Genomic DNA, 23,919 nt, shown 5'->3' with positions numbered 1-23,919 from the left:
TACATCTGAGCAGTGCTTCTTTTTCTAAAAAATGTTTAGGGGTACTCTCATTTTGCCTCAAGAAAATCACCATTTTATAGTTCAAGTCGGGGAAAATAAATACAGTAAAAAGTACAAAGATCACAAAATGTTTAGGGGTATGCGTATCACTGCATCCCCCCAGAAAAAAGCACTGCATCTGTGTAAAGATGCATAGAACTGTTCTGTAAATTATCATATGAGAAACTGGGCAGTAGTGCTTCTTTATAAGACTCCTTGACAAGAGCTAAGAGGTTTTGAATAATTGGAAGCTGATATTTTGGGCTGCAATCCTACCTCCAGTTACTTGAGAGTAAGCCCCATTGAATTCAATAGGATTTATTTCTGAAGAGAAACATAGTTAGGATTGCACTCTTAAAGAGTTGGATTTGAGATTTACGCAAGATACTGTGTATTCTGATTGCTTATCAATAAATTTTCAAGGAACATACTTTGTTGCTGAAATTTGCTATTCTTTTCTTTTCAGACTGAGACAACGATTGGCCTCAGTTCATATCAGCAGAAAAGGTAAGTTTTTCCACAGCCCATTGTTTCCTTTAATTCCAAACAATGCTTAAAATTATCTTATAATTTGAAAATGTTTGACTGTTTCGGTGAACCAAACCATTAACATTGTTTGCTTAATCCAAGGAAATTATTTTATTTATTTAGAGGATTGCTATTCCACCTTTTAATTCAGTGCTCAGAGGATAATCACAATTGTCAGTATATGTATACATTGATACGTGATCATTCGTATGAAATGGCATTTACAGAGTAGCTATTGATGATACTTTTCTCATCTCCTGAACATGGTGCCTTGTTGGTAAAGGCAAGGTTGTCAAGTCTTATATTAAAGACATTTAACTACCTCCTCATGTGATCATATGAACTGGCTTGGTAATCTTGAAAGCCATGAAGGTATCCAGACAATCATGGGAATATCAAATAATTACATAGGTTTGTATCATTTAAAATCTCTCCAGCCCAGTTAGCCACAATTTCTGGATAACCGTTATGGGGGGGGGCGTGTTATCATGGATTTCTCGCTTCTACAAGTCCAGAATCATGCCGAAAACTTTGGAAAGGGGGGATGTTTGCAATTGGGCTAGAGTTGGGCTCTTGTAGAAGATATGTTAACTGCTTCTGTCTTCTGCAAAAGTCCTGTAGGGAAGAGAGAGAAATCACTTCTCCTTTCCTCCTTTCTGAAGAAAACAGAGGTGATATTCACCTGATGGTGGAGTGTTATTTGGAACTGTGCTTCTCCTTGTAGATGCCATTTTATTTGACAGGATGTCTGTAAAATGTGGGTGTAATGGACAGCTCAGGTAGACCAGAGTCTGTTGGTGCCGTGTGGTGAAATTCTACCAGAGTGGTGTAGCTTGCACAGTGCTGGGCTGGAGATCACTCTTTAAACCTCTTTTGTTGGTATTTTGCTTTCCATTCTTAAGCTGGGAATAGAGTAGTTGCTTTGGAAGATAATAGCTTTGTAAACAAGCATTTTGGTTTCCCTGCGAATGTTCGGTCCTCAAACATTCTGCACTTCAATCGGGAGCATAAACTGTAACATCTCTGAGGTTAGCTTAGCTTAAGGAACTGAATATACGCTGTGCATTTACCATCTTGCTGAGAAGCCTGTAACATCCACCAAAGTTTATAGACAGACAGACAGATAGATGATAGAATTCTTTCAAGAAACAGTAACTGTCTCCTGACACATCTTCTGTTTTACCAATTTTGTTGTAAAATACTGTAAAATCTTTTTTTCTTCTTTAACTCCCCTAAGTCTCCAGTTTTCTTTAAAAAGCTAAAACACCCAATAGGAAAAGGGGGCACCCCTCAGTGGACCTAGACAGGGGTTAGACGAAAGCTGCTTATCTGACAGTTCAGTTCTAAAAAGAGACAGAGCACCACATTACAATAAAAACATTTACATATCTTTCTTTAAAAAGGGTAATGTGTGTTGAGTACAGCTGCTTGTTATGTAAATGTCACTGTGCCCAATTAAGAGCCACTTGTCAGTAGGTGCAGCTGGATCACACACTAGCTTAGCAATGGTGTTGCCATTTTGCCATTTGTAAAGGCTTAAAATTGTACGTTAGGAGGATAATGACCTCAGTAGTATTTAGTCCAATGAAATGACATGATTCACAATATCCAAACTTTCCTTCCTATCAGTTCATATTAGAAAAAGCCTGTGGTTTTCAGCTTTGCTGTGTTGCAAGTGATACAACCAGCTATATGGACACTAGTTTTGGTGTGTTCCAGACAATAGTAACAATTAGCTATGGCATCATAATGCCCAGGAGAGTGATAATTCATGACTGAAAGGCTGTTGGAGGAGAGGTGTGCAGAGTAACAGAGATGAAATTCATATATGCTTTTCTCTTTGGGTGAAATTCATATATGCTTCTCTCCTTAGCACTGGAAATTCCTGTCTGCATCTCACATGTATTTTTTGCTAGCTAATCACTAGCGCATCTACAGTAGTTGTAAAGCTACTTTCAAGTAGTCTTCCTGTACTTATTATTTATTTAGTTAACTTAGGGACCATTTGCTATATATAAAAAAGTCTAAAAAACTACAATAAGGAGTTGAAGAGTCAAAGACACAAAGCATGGAATTAAAAAAGAAATGTTCCTATTGTAGTTGGAAGATTGCAGTTGCAAGATTGTAGTTGGTTTTTTTACCTTATTTATGGGTATATAGATATCTTTGTTTTAGGCACTGAGAGCATGCATAGCATGCTGGAATCCTTCAAATTAAAGTGGAAATTTGTAAAACATTTTAGCTGTTTTGTCTAAGCTGAAGTAGCATAATGAAACTGTCAGGTCATTTAAAGGCACCAGAGGAAACAGCTAGCTAATGCATTTGAACATTCATTTGGTTTTTACATAGATATATAAATGTTAGCTTAGCTGCTACACTCACTTTCTACTCTACTTTTGAAATGCCAGATTTAATTTTACAAGAGGACATATGAACACTAGTTTCCAAAAACCAAACAGAAACCAGAAGCATTCAGTCACTCAACATGATATCTTAACCTCTCCATTTGCATCAAATGTTATTTTAAGAATAGTAAATTTTCAGTTACTTCTGTTGAATATTTGCTAAACAATAAAAGAGGAAGTACTGTCAGGTCATTGAATCTATGCAAATTGTTGTGAAGCTACTGGTAATTGATACTAAAAATGCAAGGAATGGCACTATGGAGTACTTGATCTAAAGGTATTCAATATTTTAAGAGCCTAAGATGACAAACCTATACTCACCTAGGTATAAGTCCAATTGCACTTAATGAGGCATAGTTTTGAGTGGGCATATATAGAATTGCCTGTGAAGTTACTGTTTGTACAATTGGGATGCCACTGCCTTGGCATCCGAAAGAGTCTTTGGAAACATCAAGAGAAAAGTTAATTACAGGTCAAGGAACAAATAGCATGATAAATTTACAGTTGCAGTGCCTAAAAATATATATAGTGGATGAGTTGAGATAAATTTGTGTCATCAGTAGTATCATAAACAATTACCACAGCTGTTGTCTTCCTGCTTCCCTAAGGCCAGGCCTACTGTGAGTTGTAAGGAACCCACTATCTCAGATATGATGAAAGGTCTAATTGAGAGGAATCCTCATCCCTTCTGTCACTCATTAGGCCAAGGGTGGGGAAATGGATGTGACCAGCGAGGCAGAACTTTATCTCCCCTACTCTGCGTGGCCAAGTCTGACAGATGGGCATGGCCAATCTCCTCTCAGTCATCTGACATCACAATGGTATTGGTATTTATGACCCTTGCAATTTTTGGCATTTGGAAGCCCCAACAATCACCTGGTAGTACTTTGAAATGGATTCAAAGATTGATTGAATATGCGGAACTAAACAGTTTGTCTGAAAAAATAAAGAACAAACCAAAACAGGTATTTGTATCTAAATGGGAAGGCTTCAAAATATATTTGAAAAATAATTACAGTAGCTTAAACTCTGTTGCAGCATTTGATTAACTTCAGTAGTAGCTTTAAGAATGATGTGAGACCTAAGATAAATTAAGATGCAGTTAAATTATGATAATAGTTTGTATCAGCAACAAGTTTGTGTATCTGAATTAAGGAGTAGATGGAAAGTCATTTGTGTCTTTGAGTCGGTTTGTATTTAGTCTATTTGGTTTTGTATGGTATAGATGTAATGGGTTTTTTTCCTTTTTCTTTGTGTACTACAAAAAATAAAAACTTTTTTTTAAAAAAAAGATAGTACTTTGAAGTGCCACTCAGGGCTCCCTGTAAGAACAGACAACCAGCTGATTTTCAGAGACTTCAAACTACTGTATTTTTCGCTCTGTAAGACGCACCTGACCATAAGACGCACCTAGTTTTTAGAGGAGGAAAACAAGAAAAAAAATTCTGAATCAAATGTTGTTGAAGAGGAAGGAGGAGGGAGGATCAGGCTAAGGCATCACAACAAGAGGCGCTGCGCAGCTCTCCCTCTTGCTGTTCTGGCTTCAGCGATAGCTGCGCAGCCTGCATTCGCTCCATAAGACGCACACACATTTCCCCTTACTTTTTAGGAGGGAAAAAGTGCGTCTTAAAGAGCGAAAAATACGGTACTTTTTGGCCCAGCTGTGACTTTACCTGCCTCATATCTGACATCAGGTGTATGTAGGTGGGCATCAGTTGGCCAAAACTGCCTCACAGACCAAATGGAAAAACCTGGCTGCCAGAGATTCTCCACTACTGTGTTAGACAGTCCAATTTATTTGCTAATTATAATTGGTCATCACAAAGCTACAATCAATTTGGGAGATGCGTGTTCACCTATGTTGATCCCCGTATGTTGGGCCCTGTTTTAGTGAGATATACTGTAGTGTATAGTCAGTCAGTAAATAACAGATCCCAAGAAGCAGCAATGGGAGTGTGGTTTTCAACCCCCTGACAGTTATGCTATGAAATACCACAGGCCGTGTTTTATTTCCAATGTTTTTAACATTCATATGTAGTCATTGGGAACCATGATTAGGATATTTGGGGCAAGGTGCCATTGGTATGCTGACAAGATTCAGTGCTATTTCTCCATAACATCTGAATCAAGAGAGATCATCCAGACTCTGGAACATTACCTGGATGCAGGAAATTAAGCTGAGCTTGAATCCTGGCAAGACAGAGGCTCTGTGGGCGAGTGGTTCTCATATCTGAAAAATTGGCCAGCTGCTTGCCCTAGACAGAGCTGCACTCCCTCTTAAAGAACAGGCATGCAGTCTGCAAGTCTTCCTGGAGCACTTTTTATTATTTCAGCTAGTACAACAACTGGACCTGATAGCTTGATCACAGTAGTCCAGAAATTGGTAATTTAAAGGCTGGATTACTGCAGTGTGGGGCTTTCCTTGCACTTGATCCTGAAACTGCAGTTAGTACAGAATGCTGCAGTATGATTATTGTCAGGAGCAAGTTCCTATTATTCCTCTGCTCAAAGATCTGCATTGGCTGCCAGTTTGTTACAGGGCCAAGTTCCAAGATTATTATTAGTATTCAAAGTCCTTAACAGCTTGTGATCAGTTTACTTGTCTTGCCCCATATATATTTTCATATATACATACGTAAAGGTAAAGGGACCCCTGACCATTAGGTCCAATCGTGACCGACTCTGCGGTTGCGGCGCTCATCTCGCTTTATTAGCCGAGGGAGCCGGCATACAGCTTCCGGGTCATGTGACCAGCATGACTAAGCCGCTTCTGGCGAACCAGAGCAACGCACGGAAACGCTGTTTACCTTCCCAACGGAGTGGTACCTATTTATCTACTTGCACTTTGACGTGCTTTCAAACTGCTAGGTTGCCAGCAGCAGGGACCGAGCAACAGGAGCTCACCCCATCACTGGGATTCGAACCGCCGACCTTCTGATCAGCAAGTCCTAGGCTCTGTGGTTTAACCCACAGCGCCACCCGCGTCCCCTACATACATACATACATACATACATACATACATAACCCCGGATAGGTGTTCCAGTCAGTATAGTAGGCAATACTGAGCTAAATGAGCCAATGATCTGATTTGGTATAAAGTTACCTGGGTTTCTACATTGGCTGGATAGTGTAGAGAAGAGATGCACAACCTGCAGCCATCGTCAGATGCATGGAATGGTGAGAGGAGAGAGGGGAACCCTCTGTAAGCAATCAGTTCAGACCTCTGGTAAGAGTAACCTGTACCTTCCACAGCAACCTGTCCAGTGCAGGCATGTAGTGTCCAAGGGGATTTGGCCCTCGGGGGAAAACAAAGTTATCCACTCCTAGACTAGGGTATGATCCTCTCTTCGGGTAGAAGAGTTCCCAGGTTCAGATCTTGGATAATCTTGCTCAGGGTGGGAAGGCTGACTGTACCTTTAATGAAGCATTCATTCATGGAACTATCTGTTCGTTGTTAATAGGCCAGGTAAACAAAAGTTATGACTGAAGGTGCTTGAATACACCTTTGAGTGCTGCAGGCATATGCTGAGTCAGTGCTAGGTGGGGACTTCCGTAAGTTTGCACTGAACAGATGCCTTAACATGGCTTTAAAAGACTTGTTCAGCACAAGGAATGCAATTCCTCCCCCCTAACACACACAGTTGCTCCTATAATAGTCTATAATTTTCTTAAAGACTGGAGGTGGTAATAATTTGATTTTGGGGGTAAAAATTCCCAGTAATCTACATGCAGTAATTAAGCAGTATTTGTGTGTGTGTGTGTTGCAAGTAGTTACAGCATGTTACTGATATGATATGTAGGTCTGGGACAAGACGGCACCTTGCATAAACTTCTGCTTATAGGCCTTTTCTGTTTGATCCAAATGTTATTACGGTACCTGTGCTATGTCTGCTCGTTAAGAGTGGATTTTTAAGTTTGTAGTTAAAGTACGTGATCTAGACACACTGTGCCTTTGCCTAAGTTGCAGACACTCATAGACATAAACCTTGAAAAATGGAAAGTAAGGCAGAAAACTATTATCTGCTATGTGAGATTCTCTCATCATATTTCTTTTTTTCTAACAAATATCAAAGGGTCCACTTGTTGTTCCAGTTGCATATTAGCCACTAAGCTCCAAACAATAGTACAATTACTAGAATAAATTTAACAATAAAGTAAAATATTTGTATAGCTTAGGGCATCTGCTAGTCAGCCTGCAGTCTCTCCTGTGGTGTAATAAGATTGTTGTTTCTGTACTAGACTTCTTTGAAACTCCCCATAGCTTAGATCATGATGGAAAAGGCAATTCAGATATTGGTAAATATTTATTATTATTATTATTATGAACAGCCCGATAGGACTAGACACAAGCAGTACAGAAGTTCTTTGGTAACTAAGCAAGACTGTGTTCATTTTAAACCTTAAATGTCAATAATGTAATCTTAGTTTCTAAACTTGAATACACACCCACACCCACACACCTCTACATCCTTCTCTGTGCAGAGCAGAAACAGGAAAAGAGTGAATATTTTATCAGTGAAGGTGTGATCATTTACTTGGGCACCAGCAGGAGTTTGCCATTTAAGGACAAAAAGTTAACCTCAGCTGCTTCTGATGAAAAGAATTACTCTCAGATATTTTGTATTTTTACATCGTTGCTGCTTCCAGTTGCCTATGATAAGTTATAGTTTTGAAATGGAAAGGGTCTAGAAATTTCCAAGAAGGGTTTGCAGCATAAACTACTTTGAGTGTTTTCTAGCAGAGCCTGAAATTGTCTTCAGAATTCTAACCTTAAGTTGAATAAATCTGAAAGCTACCATGATGTCCTTGTGCCTACCAATTCAGGGGTTGCATAATTCTGTTGAGCTTGTTTGTGACCTTGTGTTGTGTTTTTTGTTGTGTAGGTTCTTAAGTATATTATGGTTGGAATGTGGTTATGCTGTTAGCATTGATCAAGACTTAATCTTCCACTTCCAAAGTGGGAGGAATATACTGTATGTTTTTATTTTATTCAAAGTTATTAGTACGCTTTATTGCTCCAAGTTTGCAATAGCAAGTTTTCACACTTAAAGCTGAAGACAGTTTAACTTGCTCATGTCTCACATATTTTGCTTGAAAGCTCTTTTGGGGTTGGTCCCTATCTGTTGCTTGGTTATGAAACTTTCAAGCACAATGCAGGCTAGATAAAAATGAGTGTTTTCAGGTTTTGGTTAGATTTTCTAGTTCCCTAAATTGATTAGGATTTGGTTTTGTTTGCTTGTTTGACTTATTTAGTAAGCAAACTTTGAAGAGTATGCCATGTTAATTTAGCATGTTGCCAAAGCCTTTTGAATAACTTAAAATGTTAGAACTTAAATACTTTTGTGAGGCAAGGGGAGGAATTCATGAAGCATATGTGATGTGATTTAAATGTAATATTCAAACAAAATAAAGGTACATGGAAATATTTTTTATTGGAGGACTTATAATTTTTTTACAATGAATAGTCAGTTCAAGCATTGTAAGTTTCCCTTACATTGTTTAAAATTTAGGAGTGTCAGTGGAATAGCACTGAAAACTTTAGCATGTCCAAGAATCTGTGCATTGGGTGGTATGCCTAAATTTATTTTTAGATATATAATATTTATTTATTAGAGGTATAGAAATTTCAAAGTATAGTTAACTCCAAAAGTTAATTAAAACCTTAAAATGGACACATTTGTCTGGTATCATATCCATTCATTACATCACTAGATCAATTTTATGAAAATATACCTTTCCTAAATGGATTTTTTTACAACACTGTAAAATTGATGTGAAAATAGTATGATATTTTTAGTTTAAAAGGTTAACATTTCAGTTATATTAGGATTCCCTTAAAAGCATCCTGGTTTAAAATACCTTAATATAATGCTAACAAAGCCATTGAAGTCTATATTCATAATCTTTTTAAATTGAAGATAGCAGCTTCTACCAAACACATCTCAAATTTAGCTAGATTAGAGTCTAGAGGTTATCAACTCCATTAATACACAGTGGTTTCAGTGGTATTTGGTGACCTAATAATACATTTCAAAGAACTTGATGTCCTTTGGTTTGTGTAAACATATTTACGTTGCAGATAGTGCTTGAAAGGAAGGATTTCATTTTTTAAAAAGATTTCAACTTACTGTTTTATCTCCCATCTCAGCATTGCTGCTTATAAATAATATATACTAATGGAGACTTGGTTATATTCTATACTAGCAGGGGTGCCTGCTGCTGCCCTGGATTTTTGAGAAACCAAAAAAATATTGTGGTGTTCGAAATACTGGTCATTTAAAATATTTTAGACCGCCTTTCTAGAATTAGACACTTAAAATGAAAGATATAAGGGAATGTCACCAGCATATTGATGACACTTCAGCACATACTCCCAGATGACCCTTCCCACTGTTTTCAAGAAAATGTTAAACAGCATGAGACACAAAATGGAACCTTGTAACATCCCATAGGCAAAAGTCCAATGGATGGAACAGGAGTCCCATAGCACTACATTTTGGGACCTCCAGAAAACATGCTAGGCACATAACAGAGTGCATCTCTGGAAAGGTGACCCAGAGTAATACTGTGGTTGCTTGGGAGATCCGAAAGAACTGACAGAGTTTCACTTCCCTTATCTACTTGCCAGTACCATTCACCCACCAGAGCAACAAAGGCTGTTTCTGTCCCCAACACCAAGCTGGCAACGAGACTAAAATGGATCTAAATAATCACTGTTCAGGTTTGTCTGGAGTTCAGATTCCACCACCTGTTCTGTCTCCTTGCCCAGGAATGAGATAATTGATACTGGATTGTAGTTTAAATCCACTGGATTGAGGGTGATTTTTCCCCATTGCTTTTTTAAAAAGTAATCACCCTGGGGACCCACGTAAGATACACTACACCTGACGGCTTTAATTTATCTTATATTTCAGCATAGGCTTTCTCTCAAGTTTAGATGTAACTAAGGTTTACAATCCTATTCCCAATTAATCTGGGAGTAAAGCCTAAAGAATTTAATAGGACCTAACCACTGAATAGATATGGTTAGGATTGCACAGTTAGTCATTCATGTATAATAAGAACATTTGTAATAGTTCTCTAGCCTATCTAAGGCAGATTCTCATTCCAATTGCTGATACTAAAAAGGCATTGTGATATACAGGGGTTTGGGTACCCTTTTTTGAACTGCCCTGAACTGCTCCAGAGGGCTGAGAAAAACTAGAATAGATTTTTGGTGGGAGTGGGATGCAACATGAAGGAAAGTTCAGTTGTGCAAGTGGCAGTCCTTGGGCTAATGGGACTACTTTGCTGGATGCAAGCCTGGATTGTCATTCAACTTAACTGGCAACTTAATTTGGAAGATTGTGAACATGAATTAAAAACTGAATGTCATCTTAATTTGTTCTCTTCTCATTTCTCCCCAACAGTATATCTATGTATCGAGGGAATTGCAGACCGATTCGGTTTGAACCACCAATGCTGGATTTCCATGAGCAGTAAGTTGGGAACACTTTGCCTAGCATTCTAAATAGAAGGCACCTGGAAGTTAATAGCTGTCTGAGAAACCTATGTATTAAAAAGGCAAAGCTGATAATATGTTTATGTTAGATGCCCAGAACCTTATCTGCCCAGCATCAATCACATAGTTTCTGTATAAGGGGCTCTGTGTGTTGGCTAAGTCATATAACAGGCCTTAGTGGATGCATAGTATTGATGGTTCACACTTGCAGAAATTTGCACCTGTTGTACTTCAGCTATACCACATGGTTTTGTATTTGGAGGGAAAAGAAACATATGGGGAGCAGGTGGAAGAGGAGGAATAAATGAAGTCTAAATTGGAGGAATGATTGAAGTATCTGTTGTTGCTGCTTCTGTCTGCTTTATTGAGGAAAGGCCCCTTCGACTGAAAAAATCTAATATGATTTTCCAGTAATACCAAAGGATGAAGTTGTTAATCCTTGTGTATGCTTTCCGTGCAGCACTAGTTTATACAGTAGTTATATGAGGACTGTGCCATGTTAGACTACAGTTTGTACATGCAGAGTTTTGGTGCCATCTATTTACCACTTGAATCTACTGGTTCCAGGGACCCTGGAAAAACTAAATTCTCAGGATCCCTGGCATGTGAGTCCTTCTCTAGATACAACTCAAGTGCACCAACAGGGAACTTATTTCATGCCGCAGCAGCCAGATAAGGAGCACTGTGTGGAGGGAGTTGGACCATGTTGTTCTTCAGATTACATCATTGGTAGTATGACAGGAACTGAAAGGGGCTTGGATAGAACCAAGCTTTTTTCTGACCTACTAGGAACATAGCTTGGTTAGCTGAGTCGAACTCCATATTGGGGTGGGGGAATGTTGTCTGTCAACAGTGGATATATGAAAAGTAGACTATAAAATAGTCAAAATGTGCAAGGTTGAATGACTTTGGCTTTTGAATATTAATTTACTCTGCTGATAAATTAAACATCAGAACAGCGCTCACTCTTTTCTTCTCATCATTAGTCTTTCAATGCCTGGAGATACAGCCATAATGGCAGTAGTCATAGTGCAGCATTTCCCTGGAGTTATTAATGCAGCAGTGCTACAGTTGCTGCATATGCATGCTGCACATCTCTGGATTAAGGCCAGAAGACAGAATTGTTTAGTTGCAGCCTTAGCCCACTCTATTAGCCAGTTGAAAGGCAGGATAAAAATAAGTCCTATCAGCTTATTGGAGCAATTATAACTTTGCATCATGAGTAATTGCGAGCCCACGTGTTAAACCCTGTCCCCGGTGCCCACCACACCCCCAAGAGATGAGACATGACAAGAATGTATGGGTTTAAATTAGGCCACAACTTCATTTATTTTCAGGTGTAGGAACCTTGGCTTAGGCCTTGGAAGGTATCCTGCTCATGCCCGACAGGGGCTGAGGATGCACAGGGCAATCAGGTGTTGTGGGAGGGGACTGTAAAGCGTAAACTTATACAGCATACCCTCCCACTTCACCTAGCCAGGAGTTTGACCTATATGCTGCCGCTGTAGGGCCAGTGACTCCCACAATCAACCCTTTAACAGGCCCTGCAAACGCCACCGCATGGGGGTGCATCAATATGCTGCCTTGACTCACAGATATAGAATATAGACCAAGGCCTAAAACCGGCACCCGAGACCCTAACTAGGGTTTCGCCGCCAAAATACCTACAGCTGAACATCGTCTCCTACCGAGAAGGACTAGACCCTGACACCCACCAATCCCTGAGGCCCTGATGAGTCCTATCAGCTTATTGGAGCAATTATAACTTTGCATCATGAATAATTATATGCTTGCAATAAAGTAATGACACAAACACTTGTAGGGAATACAACAAGAAGTTGTGGCAACTTAAAAGGCTAACAAGTGCATTGCACCATAAGGTTTCATGGATTACAGTCTAATTCATTAAATGCATGAAGTGTTATCCTGAGTAATGGGTGTGTGTATGTATCACAGGTCTTGCAGAGCTTGTCTGAGGCCTGGGGCAGGAGTCTTGTTATAATAAACTCAAACAACAAAGAAGCTGGTCCCTGGCAGGCCTTCCTGGCCAGCTTAGCCCTCTGAGGCTTGGGATTAGTTTACCCAGCTTCTCCCATCCCCTCTGCATTGGCCTGATGTCTCATACATACAGGTTTGGGTGGGGTAGAGGAGGAGGATTGTAAATGGTAAGGTCAGGAGGAAAGGAAATGCAAAGAAAGAGTACAGGACCAGGACCCTGTGATAATGATCTGAGGTCCTTCTTCATACGCCTCCTCTGCAAGAGGTCTGAAGGGTAACAACACAAGAACAGGCGTTTTCTGCAGTGGTGGCTCCCTATTTTTGGAATGCTCTCCACAGGGAGGCATGCATGGCACCTTCGTTGCATATTTTAATGCACCAGGCAAAACCATTCCCCTTCCCCTGGCTAATTAAACAATCTATGGCCTTTTAAACTGTGGGGAGGGGGGTTATTGTTTGTTACTATGGTGTTTATATTGTGTTTTTATATTGTAAACTGCCCTGTGATCCTCAGATGAAGGGCGGTGTATAAATTTTAATAATAATAATTGACAGTGGCCATTCACAAAATGCACCTGTTTGTTCCTTGCAACCATAAAACTATAAATATTTTGTGGTTGTAGGCAATTAAGGAAACAATTTAAATGCTTTTTCTACTCTCTTTTAATACAGGCCAGTAGGGATGCCAAAAATGGAAAAGGTTTACTTGCACAATCCAAGTGCAGAAGAAACTATTATATTAGTATCAATATCTGCAACAACCTCACATTTTCATGCATCGTTTTTTCAAAACAGGGTAAGTTAGCTCTGTTTTTCAAAGTTGGTATTATTCTGCAAGCTGGTTTCACTTCAGCAAAAACTGATTTTACTTCAAAGTGCATCACAGTAACTAAAATAGCTTCTCTTTAAATTCAAGCTCAACAAAATTATGCCACATACAATTCTCTGTGGAGGGGTTATATGAAAAGTAAATGTCAGGAGGTTTCTTCATCATTCTAGGGCAGTGGTGGAGAACCTCTGGCCCATAGCCTTGGTGTTCTCAAGAATATGGAAAATGGATAACTATAGCTCAGAAATGGTTTCTAACCAGAAGTCCATGGGGGAGAGGGGGGAATCCATACCAGGATAGTAGTTTTACTATTACGAACCGAAGTCCCCCAAGTAACGTGTGAGTTTTCAAGTTCACCAGAACTTCTTTTTTGGTATAACACAGCCTGGAGCAGAGTACCGCTCATGCATTAATTTTCAGTAGGAGTTGCTACTTCGAGCTTATGCACTCATAAGTAGTTGCCAGTAAATGGTTGCCACCCCTTTGGAAGTGATTCTGTCATTTTTGTGCATGCTTCTATGAGCTGCTAAGATAACTAGTATTTTTTTTTATTGTGTTTCTTCACCATATTTTTTGTAAAACCTACTAACCAAGTGCCTAAAATATATGAAAAAGGCTCCAAATAAGGCTGCATTTTACAAGGCACTTGCAAAAGCAAATAACCAACAACATGTATTTCAATTAAGAACGTGTCTCTCTGCCACTGTCAGGGTGTCAACCAGCTTTAAGTGAAAGCTGAAATGATCATTGGTCCTTCTCTTTGTCCTGTTATTTCAGAAGCATGTTTAATTAGCAAGGGTGTGTGTTTCTTTACTGCCACTTGAAATAATCTTTTGAGCTTAAATCCAAGTGTTTAATATTTGAGGGGGGAGAATGGGGGAGGGATTATGGAAAGCTTGTAAATTCATACTCCCTTCTTAATCCTAATACAAGATTTAACTGATCACACATCTTCCCTAAAGCAATTAACATATTTAATGAAATCTATCAAATCTATCTATCCATAATGGAGGTGACAGTGTGTGAGGTGTGGAGTGTGTGAATGGATAGATTTGTGTGGATAGGGTATGTATGTGGTTTTGACCCTACCTGCCTTTGTTTTTAGCCATGTCCACCCTCGCTTGTGACCTCTGGAAAATTACCAATGCTATAATGTGGCTCTGAAACTGAAAAGGTTTCCTCAGATAGTAAAGTCTTCATTATGGGTATCTCCTAAACTTCTGGTCACTCTGTGCTCATTGATTCAAGCAATTATGGGTGTTGTAAGGCAGTCTATAAGAAAATAGAAGATTCCTGAAGTGTTATATAACTTTGCTCAGGGAGGAGTCACAACAGATAATTTTTCTGTGTTTTAAAGCCAATTGAGAAGTATGAGTCAGAGCACCAATTTGTAGGAGCTACATTATGTACTCCAATCTGGCATTTAGAGTGGAACCTGAGACACTTGGAGCAATGTGCTTAGTAAGCTAAACAATAAGCAGTTCAGGGTTCTTTCACATTAGTAATATTGCTATAATGTTCAAAAAAGAATTTTTTCCTTCATGTTGTACTTTACAGTTGTTTGTTTCGATGCAGTATCAACCAAATTAAAAAGAGTGTATTGGAAGTAACTTTTATAAGGTACTTAAAAGTTTTGGCTAAAACCCAATTTTTCATGCTAGTTTTATTTAAATTGATTTTTCCAAAGAAAGGGCTATAGTACGTGGCTTGCTTATCTCATGGGTGTTCACACACAGCTTCTACATATCAATTGTGTTTGAATGCCTGATCTCATATTTGAAGCACTAGACTTCTAAGATGAACAACATGTCATGTTATATCTGGTGTTTTATATTTCAGAAAATCGTTCCAGGAGGGAACACATCATTTGATGTGGTTTTTCTTGCAAGAATGGTGGGGAACGTAGAAAATACTTTATTTATTAATACATCTAATCATGGGGTATTTACTTACCAGGTAAGAGAAAACATCATGTTACTGTTTCTTAAATGATTGAGAACAGAAGTGAAAGCACATTATTAAGATTGGTGCTCAGCATGTACAGTGGTACCTCGGTTTACGAACTTAATCCATTCCGGAAGTCCGTTCTTAGACCAAAGCCATTCTTAAACCGAGGCGCACTTTCCCTAATGAGGCCTCCCGCCGCCGGTGCCCTTCCACTGTTCGGCTTCCATTCATAGACTGAGGTAAAGTTTGCTAACCGGAACACTATTTCCGAATTTGCCAAGTTCGTATACCGAATAGTTCGTAAACAGGGATGTTCTTAAACCGAGGTACTACTGTACTGCAATGTGTGACTGCTTCATAGTTTAGCATATGTCTCTAAAGTCAAGGCTTTCAATTGAAACCAACAGCCACATATCATGGTTTTCTGATTGACATTCCTGCTTTCAAATGGGAATTACTCATGGAGCAAGATGCCATTTGTCTGCAATATATACATATTATTTGATGCTGTGAGACACCTGCAATAAGTGCCACTCTGCTATGCATATTCCGTGCACTTGAGATTACAAAAAGTCTTACAATATTAATGCGCCTCCTACAGCTTAGAAATGAACAAGCTATTTGCAAGGCGCAAAGCTTCCAAGTTGTCTATTAAAATGCAAAACAGGCTTCTGTTGATTTATGAGATACAGTAATAGTGATTGACTTGAAAGGTGATAATATGCTTGATCTAATACAGTTGATTGATTTAAGCACACCACATCGTTTTTTAAAAAATTAAGAGAAGGACATTTAAATGGCAAAGTAGCTTTTGCAGAACAAGATCACATATTTTAGAAAACTGAAAGGAATGACAAAAAATGGGGGAATGTCATTTTTTGTATTCATGAACATAATCATGATTTACTACCTGTAGTGCTCTAAGTTACTGTGGTTTGGAGCTAGAAAAAAATCCAAAGGGTTGTATTTGACTCATCCCTACTCAGTGATCTTAAGTTAAACAACCCAGTTGTTTTTTAAAGAAAATCTGCATTTCATATAAAAAGTTCAAAAACTGGTTGCAAAACAAGTATTTAGAGAAAAGCTGGTCTGTAGTTGTCACTTGTGTGGATCCTGAAAGGAAGAAAAAGATATATTTTCTTGTATCCTAAAACAATAGATACTGTATGAGACCACTTTAAAATACTGTAACTGTAAACTTCCAAGTTGGGAAAGAGATAGTGTTTCTTTGCTGTCAATGATTGTGTGAGTTTTAAAGGTGGAAAGCAGACAATTACTCACACTGGGATACTTGTTTTCTTTTTCTTAAACAGGTATTTGGTGTAGGAGTACCAAACCCTTACAGACTTCGCCCTTTTATAGGAGCAAAAGTTCCAGTAAACAGCAGTTTTTCTCCTATTATAAATATACACAACCCCCATAGTGAGCCTTTGCAGGTATGTAGGAGCACTGTTCATATTTACAATTACCTGTTAAAATATAATGTTAATGTATTTCAGGTGCTCTTTGTATACTTTGATTCTGTTCCTTTATCCTCAGTTCGGAATGTTATGAAGTTAAGATAATTGTCTTAGTAGTAGTTTTGAGAAACTTTGTTCATGGAACTAAAGGTTTGCATGTAAGGTTTGACTTGGCATATACAGAAACTTCACTTGCATAAAATCCTTTGATTATTTTTTTTATTTGGTGGAATGATAAATGACATATTCGAACACTTGAAGTAATTCATTGACTATGTTGTATGTGTGGTCTTTACCACAGAGAAAATAAAATATAAATAATTTCGCCTTAGCTGGCAACCATGAGAGGGTGTCTGGTTGGAACTTGAGCTCTAACTTTATCAATTATTATTTTTGGCTATCCTCACAGGTGGTAGAAATGTATTCAAGTGGAGGTGATCTCCACCTAGAGCTTCCAACTGGTCAGCAAGGGGGTACAAGAAAATTATGGGTGAGTGGCACAAATATTACTTGACTCACACTCAGGTATTAATAAGTTCTGGCAAAGACTAATATTCGTTGTGGCTTAAACTTTTGTTGTGGGCCAGAGCACCCTTCCTCAGATGCATGGTGTTCTCCTCTTCTGATCCTGAAATCTCATGCACACATATACAGATAAGAGGGTGGATGTTGTTTTGAAATGAGGCCAGGAGGCCCAGCAATTCAAGATAAGGGAGTAAACCATAACTGTGCAGCATCAAATATCAACAGGGTCCAGTGACAAGTATAAAAGTTCAAAGCAGAATGGGAACAAACTTGTAATGAATTTTCAAAGTAATGTTAATATTGTATACACCAGCAAATGTGGACAATTGCTTTGCGGGGGGGGGGGGAGAGACTGACGCAAAAGGTGAAAGGCAGAAATAAATTTAAAATGAGAATTCCATTCATAAGAAGAGAAGAACAAATGCTCTACAGTAAAACCAAAGCTATAAATTATAAGTTACTTATATGTATATGATGTTACATGTTTTGTTTTTGTTACAAAAGCAAATAATTTTTTTAAAAATAAATATTGTATACAAATACCTAACAATTATGTCCTATAGTGAGTTAGCCACTTTCAGTTTCATTTCATCGCAAGTCTGATAGCACATAAGCTTTTTACCAAATGATTTTAGACACGTGTGTGGTTTTTATCTAATATTCTAGCCACAGAATATTCCAAAAGTTGTAGTTTTGACCAGTGGCGTAGCGTGGGTTGTCAGCACCCGGGGCAAGGCAAGTAATTTGCGCCCCCTAACCCATGGATTTGCGCCCCCTGACCCTAACCCCCAGGTGTTGCGCCCAGTGCGGCCGGCCCCCCCCCTGCACCCCCCACGCTACGCCACTGGTTTTGACTGAAGATATAACACAAACTACCTTTTATGTAGCATATAAATACTAGGGAACTTTTCTAGGATTTTCCAGGACAATCCTCCAGTTTATATTTTTGTATAAAATTACAGATTATATTTTTGTATAAAATTGCTAGTGTGCCTGCATGCAATTTGAGATGGTTGCTGATGACTGCTTGGTTTGTATCCAACTAAGTCCTACTGAAGGGACGCGGGTGGTGCTGTGGGTTAAACCACAGAGCCTAGGACTTGCCGATCAGAAGGTCGGTGGTTCAAATCCCTGCGATGGGGTGAGCTCCCGTTGCTCGGTCCCTGCTCCTGCTAACCTAGCAGTTCGAAAGCACGTCAAAGTGCAAGTAGATAAATAGGTACCGCTCCGGCGGGAAGGCAAACGGCATTTCCGTGCGCTTCTCTGGTTCACTAGAAGTGGCTTAGTCATGCTGGCCACATGACCTGGAAGCTGTATGCCGGCTCCCTTGGCCAATAAAGTGAGATGAGCGCCGCAACCCCAGAGTCGGTCATGACTGGACCTAATGGTCAGGGGTCCCTTTACCTTTTAAATCCTATTGAAACCCATTGAAAATGGACCTAAGTTGGTCATTTTCATTTATTTCAGTGGGTCTAGTCTGAGTATAACTTAAATATTTATTTTTACACTTTCTGAGTAGCAGTGATTAGAATCTCCCACTTTTGAAGCGTATAGACAAATTAAGTCCTGTTCTCTTTGCTATAATGTAGGCTTTCCAGAAATTCTGAATGCACAGGAGGAAAGAAAATTATGGCTTGCTTGTTGTGGGAGTGGGGAATGAGTGGGCTTGGATGGTATAGACAGAAGTATCTACATGTTTTTGTGCTACTGATGCAAAATAGGCTTTTAAGTGTTTCTCTAAAAGATTGGTAGCATCACCAAATATATTTCTTGTACTGGTTTCTTACAACAGAACTAGTCTTACGCACTTAGGAAAAGGCAGGTTTAACAAACTGTTACTTGTCAGCATGAATAATCTACACATGATGATTCTGAACCTTTTATGCGATGGTTGTTTTTGAAACTGTTTGACACTTCCATCTCACTATTTAGTTAGTTAATTGCCTAAAAACACCAACTGTATACTCCATATTCCACTTGTATTATAGCTGGCATTGTGGACCTTTTTATTATACTGACTTTTATATTCTGCACAATTGTCTGTTTCAATAGGAAATTCCCCCCTATGAAACTAAAGGAGTTATGAGAGCCAGTTTCTCTTCAAGGGAAGCAGATAATTACACAGCCTTCATTCGAATAAAAACAAATGCCTCAGACAGCACAGAGTTTATTATTCTGCCAGTAGAAGTAGAAGTCACAACAGGTTTGTAGAAATGTAATGTTTCATCAACTTCATGTATTTTCCTACTGCAGTAGTGAAAGATACTCACTTTGTTTTGTCCTATCTTAAAGCCCCAGGAATTTATTCATCGACAGAAATGCTAGATTTTGGTACTTTAAGAACCCAAGGTGAGTTCTATATTTAAATACACCTCCATTTCAGATTGTGAGTAGACACACCTCATTTTGCAAGAGCTGCGTAATATCAGTTTCATGTGTTTGTTCCTTAGCCTTTGCATGTAGGCCTTCATATGTATTGGGTTGCATCCAGACAGGTCCTGCTGCTAATGGAAAGGATCCACCCATTTACATAAATAAATAAAAATAAAAATCCAGGGTTCTTCTGGAGATGGGGTGCATGAAGGTGATTTTTGGTATTATCTCTGCGGCTACTTTTCATAGTGTTTCATGGAGTCCCCAAACCCTCCAGAGCAGATCTTTGGGGGCTACAGGGGAAAGGAGGAATTGGTGAAAATAATTTCTTCTTCTAGCAGAACTCTGCATGAGGGAAACTTTCTCAATCCACCTCATTTGTATTTAAATGCCTAGGATATCTAGCTTTAGAAATATTATATAAAGTAAAATGAAATAACTTAATAACACAATTATAAATAGTACTTTTTATAACATCACTCTTAATTTATACACCTGCCAAATGACTGTACACAGGTGCATCTGTATTCAGACTAGTCTCCAAATCATAGTTTGAAACAGTCTTCCCCAACCTGTTGCCCTTCAGGTGTTTCGGTCATAAATTGCATAATCTCTGACCATTGACCATACTGGGAAAGGGCAGGTGGGACTTGTAGTCTAAAACATGTGGAAGGCCCCAGACTGGTTTGGAAGATCAGGATTTAGTAATGGTGACCATGATCCCCCCGTCCCTTCCCTTGCAACAAACCATAGTTTGCCCATTTGCTCCAGTGTGACAAATTATGGTTTGCCTAGACAATAGTTTGCCACCATGCCTGGATCCTGACTGGAGAACAAATTAATTTGTACACTAACCACAGTTTGCTACAGTTGGATAAAATGGCAGACTATTGCTTACTGCAGATTAGAAGCAGAAGCATCAAACATCCGCTCCTTATGTCTGGGGGAGAAGGGAATGGAGAAGTGCAAGAATTAAGTAAAATTTCAGCACTGGATAACTTGAATAAATGTCACAAAGCTGACTTGACTTTTAAAAAATCCCTTTTATGCAAACGAGCCTTAGTGCTTTTTTATTGGCTTTCAACAGATCTGCCCAAAATCTTAAATCTACACTTGTTAAATTCAGGAACAAAGGATGTACCAATAACAGTAAGTATTACCTCTTTTATTTCACTATCTCAATATATTTTTCTAGACGTAAAGATAACATGAATCCACTAGATATCAAAGCTCAAGTTCTGTTAGTTTAGTCCCTTTTTCCAAATGAACTCAACAAAATGCCACTTTCGATGCACTTAACAGCTTTCAGCAGTGTATCCTTCCCATGCTACATGTTGTGACTGTATAGTTAAACCGAACTAAAGCTCCCCCACTTTGCATTCCCTTCAACTTTCTACTAAAGACTAAGACTACAGGGGCATATTTAAAGGTTTGTTTAGTTGCTTGTTATTCAGGCTTTACTTTTCAGTGTCATCATAAATTAATACTTACAGCTTGTAATTGTACAACTATCTTAAATAATTGCTGTTATGGTGTCACATTACAATAAAAAGCAATGGGATTTCCTGCAAGTACATGGAAATGCATTTAATAATTCCCAGTTATTTCTGACTAAATCATTCAGGGCAAATGCCTTGAAAAGCATGCAGATAACCAGTATGACAATTACAAAATAAAAATGCAAACAAGAATTAAAGGTTCTTTTGTAGCTGGTATTTCACAACAAACTTCAGCATATAAAAGTGGTTAATATTGGCTTGCAATAGAGATTTGTCTTAACCACTGTAAAGGAGGTAGTTTTGAGACTCAAAGCTAAAGAGGCCTGTCCCAGACCCAGAATACGATTCAAACATATGGTTAGTCACAAATATTCTCTTTCGGGCTAAGGTGCTTGAGCTGGTGTGTTCTGTCAGTGCTGAAATGCTTTTGTCACCAAGCAATGTCTCTGGTTGTTGTCTAAATCCCTTTTCTCAACCACTGTTCTAGTTTGTCCAGCATGGGAGATGAGAGAGTACTGTGCTTGTTTCCATGTCTTTGAAATGTATATTTATCTCTTGCAGCAATAGCTTTGTTTTACCTCTTCCTGTATAAAGGGGAGAAATGATGACTACTGGATAATCTCTTAGACCAGAGGCTATGTCTTTTCTTTTTAGTTTGTATAAGACTAACTCCTCTGGAGTCTTTTTCCTCTCTAACTTGCTAGCAGCACCAGTGGGTTTAACAAGCTGTTGTCATTATAAAGTTAGCCCATAGGTTTCCTGGGCTCAAACTCAGAGGCACAGAAGCATATCTCACAAAATGTGGGGCATCATTAGTTTCATATTTGGTAATAATCTACAATGGCTTATAAAAAGTGAAAGGCCTGTGTGTATATCCTCACATAAGGATGTTCTACAAAGAGCTCCAGGCCTTAATGAACCCTTTGTGAACTCATAGGTCTGGCCTGTTTCCCTCCCTCTGACTTACAGAGTGCAGAGAAAAATACAGAATGGTCAGCTTAGATTTTTCAAATTGCACACTACACCACAGGGTTAGTGACAGAAAGGCTGCTTGCAGTAAGTGAGCAAAAATATGGAGTCACAGATGTTAAAAACAGGAATCATTGATGCAGCAGAAGTAATGTACATAATTTTACTTAAATTTTCTTTTGCGTCTGATAGCAAAGGTGATAAGTGTTAAACTACTGAGCAGTGGATTATATAGCCAAGCTTCGGAATCTTATTATTTTAACACCTCATTCTCTGATATTTTGCCCTCATTCTTGACTGAAGAAATACTGACTGTATGACCTCGTAATATACAGTCCCAGTGTTTTGACACTGCTCAGATTTCTGCTACCATCTTAGATGTTAAGTGGGTTGGGGAAGTGTCAGATACCATCAAGCATATCTTAAAGGCTAAACTATTTGCTCATATTTCCATGTAAACATGGGGCGGGGGGAGGACAGGGATATATGTCTCTTGGAGTTTGTTCTGATACAGTTTGGAAGCGAGGAAGAAACTGGTTTCAAACTTCATGCTAATGTCATGGGAAAAGGCCAAGACTATATTTAGCAGAAATTTAAGCTAGATACTCATAGAACTAAATTCCTTCGAGGCACTTTGAGAGTATTGTTGCCAGTTACTATAGTCATAAAAAGTTTTTACCTTTACTGACACTTTATATTGAAGTCTGTGAAACTGAACAATTTTAAAAGAAGAAAGGCAATTTATAATATTAAAAATAATACTAAATTAATGTAAAAATATCATGTACGTATTTATAGCATTGCTGGTTCTGAGCCAGAAGACTGTGTATTTACTGTTTTGTCAGCAGCGCTTAATATTCAGCTGAGTTGCATAACTATAGCCATTATCCTTCCATTAGAAATTTTTGTTTGGTAACACAATATATGATAGTTCTGTATTAAAGTTCATATGGAAGTTTAAGTAAAATGTGTGTATTGCTATATTAACTAGTTCTAACATTTCTTTTAAATGTTTTTCATTGAGAACCGACAACTAGAACAACAACAAAATACATTTAGATGGTGGTGAAAGACTGTATACTTAATAGCTGATTGCATTCAGGCAGTATTCCTTCCAAAAGGCCCTTTCCCTTCCTGACCCTGCACTGTGTAGTATATATATGACGTACTTCATATTAACAGTAAATTACAAAACTTGTTTGAACTTGCTTGAAACATGAGAATCCCTCTTCTATGGTTGTAAGGCTTGTACATTCATCCATAATTATGAATTTTGCATGCTCATCCTCTCTCTTTCTTGGAATGAAGTATCTTCTTGGTATCTTTCTATATTCTGAAGGGGGGGCGTCCTTCGTTGTTGTTGTTGTCATCTGTCAACTTTATTCTGACACATTCTTATCTTGATGTTCTCTCATCTTTCTTATCCTTATTTGAGTTCTTTCATTCGTGTCACATGGTGTTACCTTGAAGGCCTAGTAACTGGAATGGAAATCTGCGCTCTGATCTTTTTGATGTGCTGCTTGATATTGATTACACACCTCAAAGCCTCTGGACCTGAAAGTCTTAATCTTTAGCCTTCATGTTCTAGCAGCTCTGGAGTTTGCATTTCTCTCAAAATAGTTGGTCTTTCGCAGAATTAGGCCACATTTGAAACAACAACAACAATATTTATACCCCACCCATCTGGCTGGGTTTCCCCAGCCACTCTGGGCGGTTCCCAACAGAATATTAAAAACATAATAAAACAGCAAACATTAAAAAGTTCCCTAAACAGGGCTGTCTTTAAGACACTTAAATAATTTGTTGGTTTGTTTTTGGCATTCCCTGCTGCTCTGCAATGCTGCCA

At 38.6% G+C, this 23,919-nt stretch overlaps 1 protein-coding gene across 1 annotated transcript in view; it reads left to right on the top strand.

Moving 5' to 3' along the window:
- TMEM131 (transmembrane protein 131) overlaps nt 1-23,919 on the top strand; it is a 69,178-nt gene that overhangs the window by 18,202 nt on the left and 27,057 nt on the right. The window contains exons 3-11 of the mRNA XM_081196912.1: nt 506-546; nt 10,382-10,450; nt 13,144-13,267; nt 15,140-15,256; nt 16,561-16,683; nt 17,117-17,197; nt 19,285-19,435; nt 19,525-19,581; nt 20,693-20,754. Coding sequence (XP_081053038.1) covers nt 506-546; nt 10,382-10,450; nt 13,144-13,267; nt 15,140-15,256; nt 16,561-16,683; nt 17,117-17,197; nt 19,285-19,435; nt 19,525-19,581; nt 20,693-20,754 — 825 coding nt within the window. The remainder of the gene's footprint in view (nt 1-505; nt 547-10,381; nt 10,451-13,143; nt 13,268-15,139; nt 15,257-16,560; nt 16,684-17,116; nt 17,198-19,284; nt 19,436-19,524; nt 19,582-20,692; nt 20,755-23,919) is intronic.

The sequence above is a fragment of the Podarcis bocagei genome (genome assembly GCF_964188305.1).
Source record: "Podarcis bocagei genome assembly, chromosome: 6".
Taxonomy (NCBI): Eukaryota; Metazoa; Chordata; class Lepidosauria; order Squamata; family Lacertidae; genus Podarcis; species Podarcis bocagei.
Note: the sequence above shows the minus strand (reverse complement) of the source record. Positions and strands in the feature narration are given on the sequence as shown.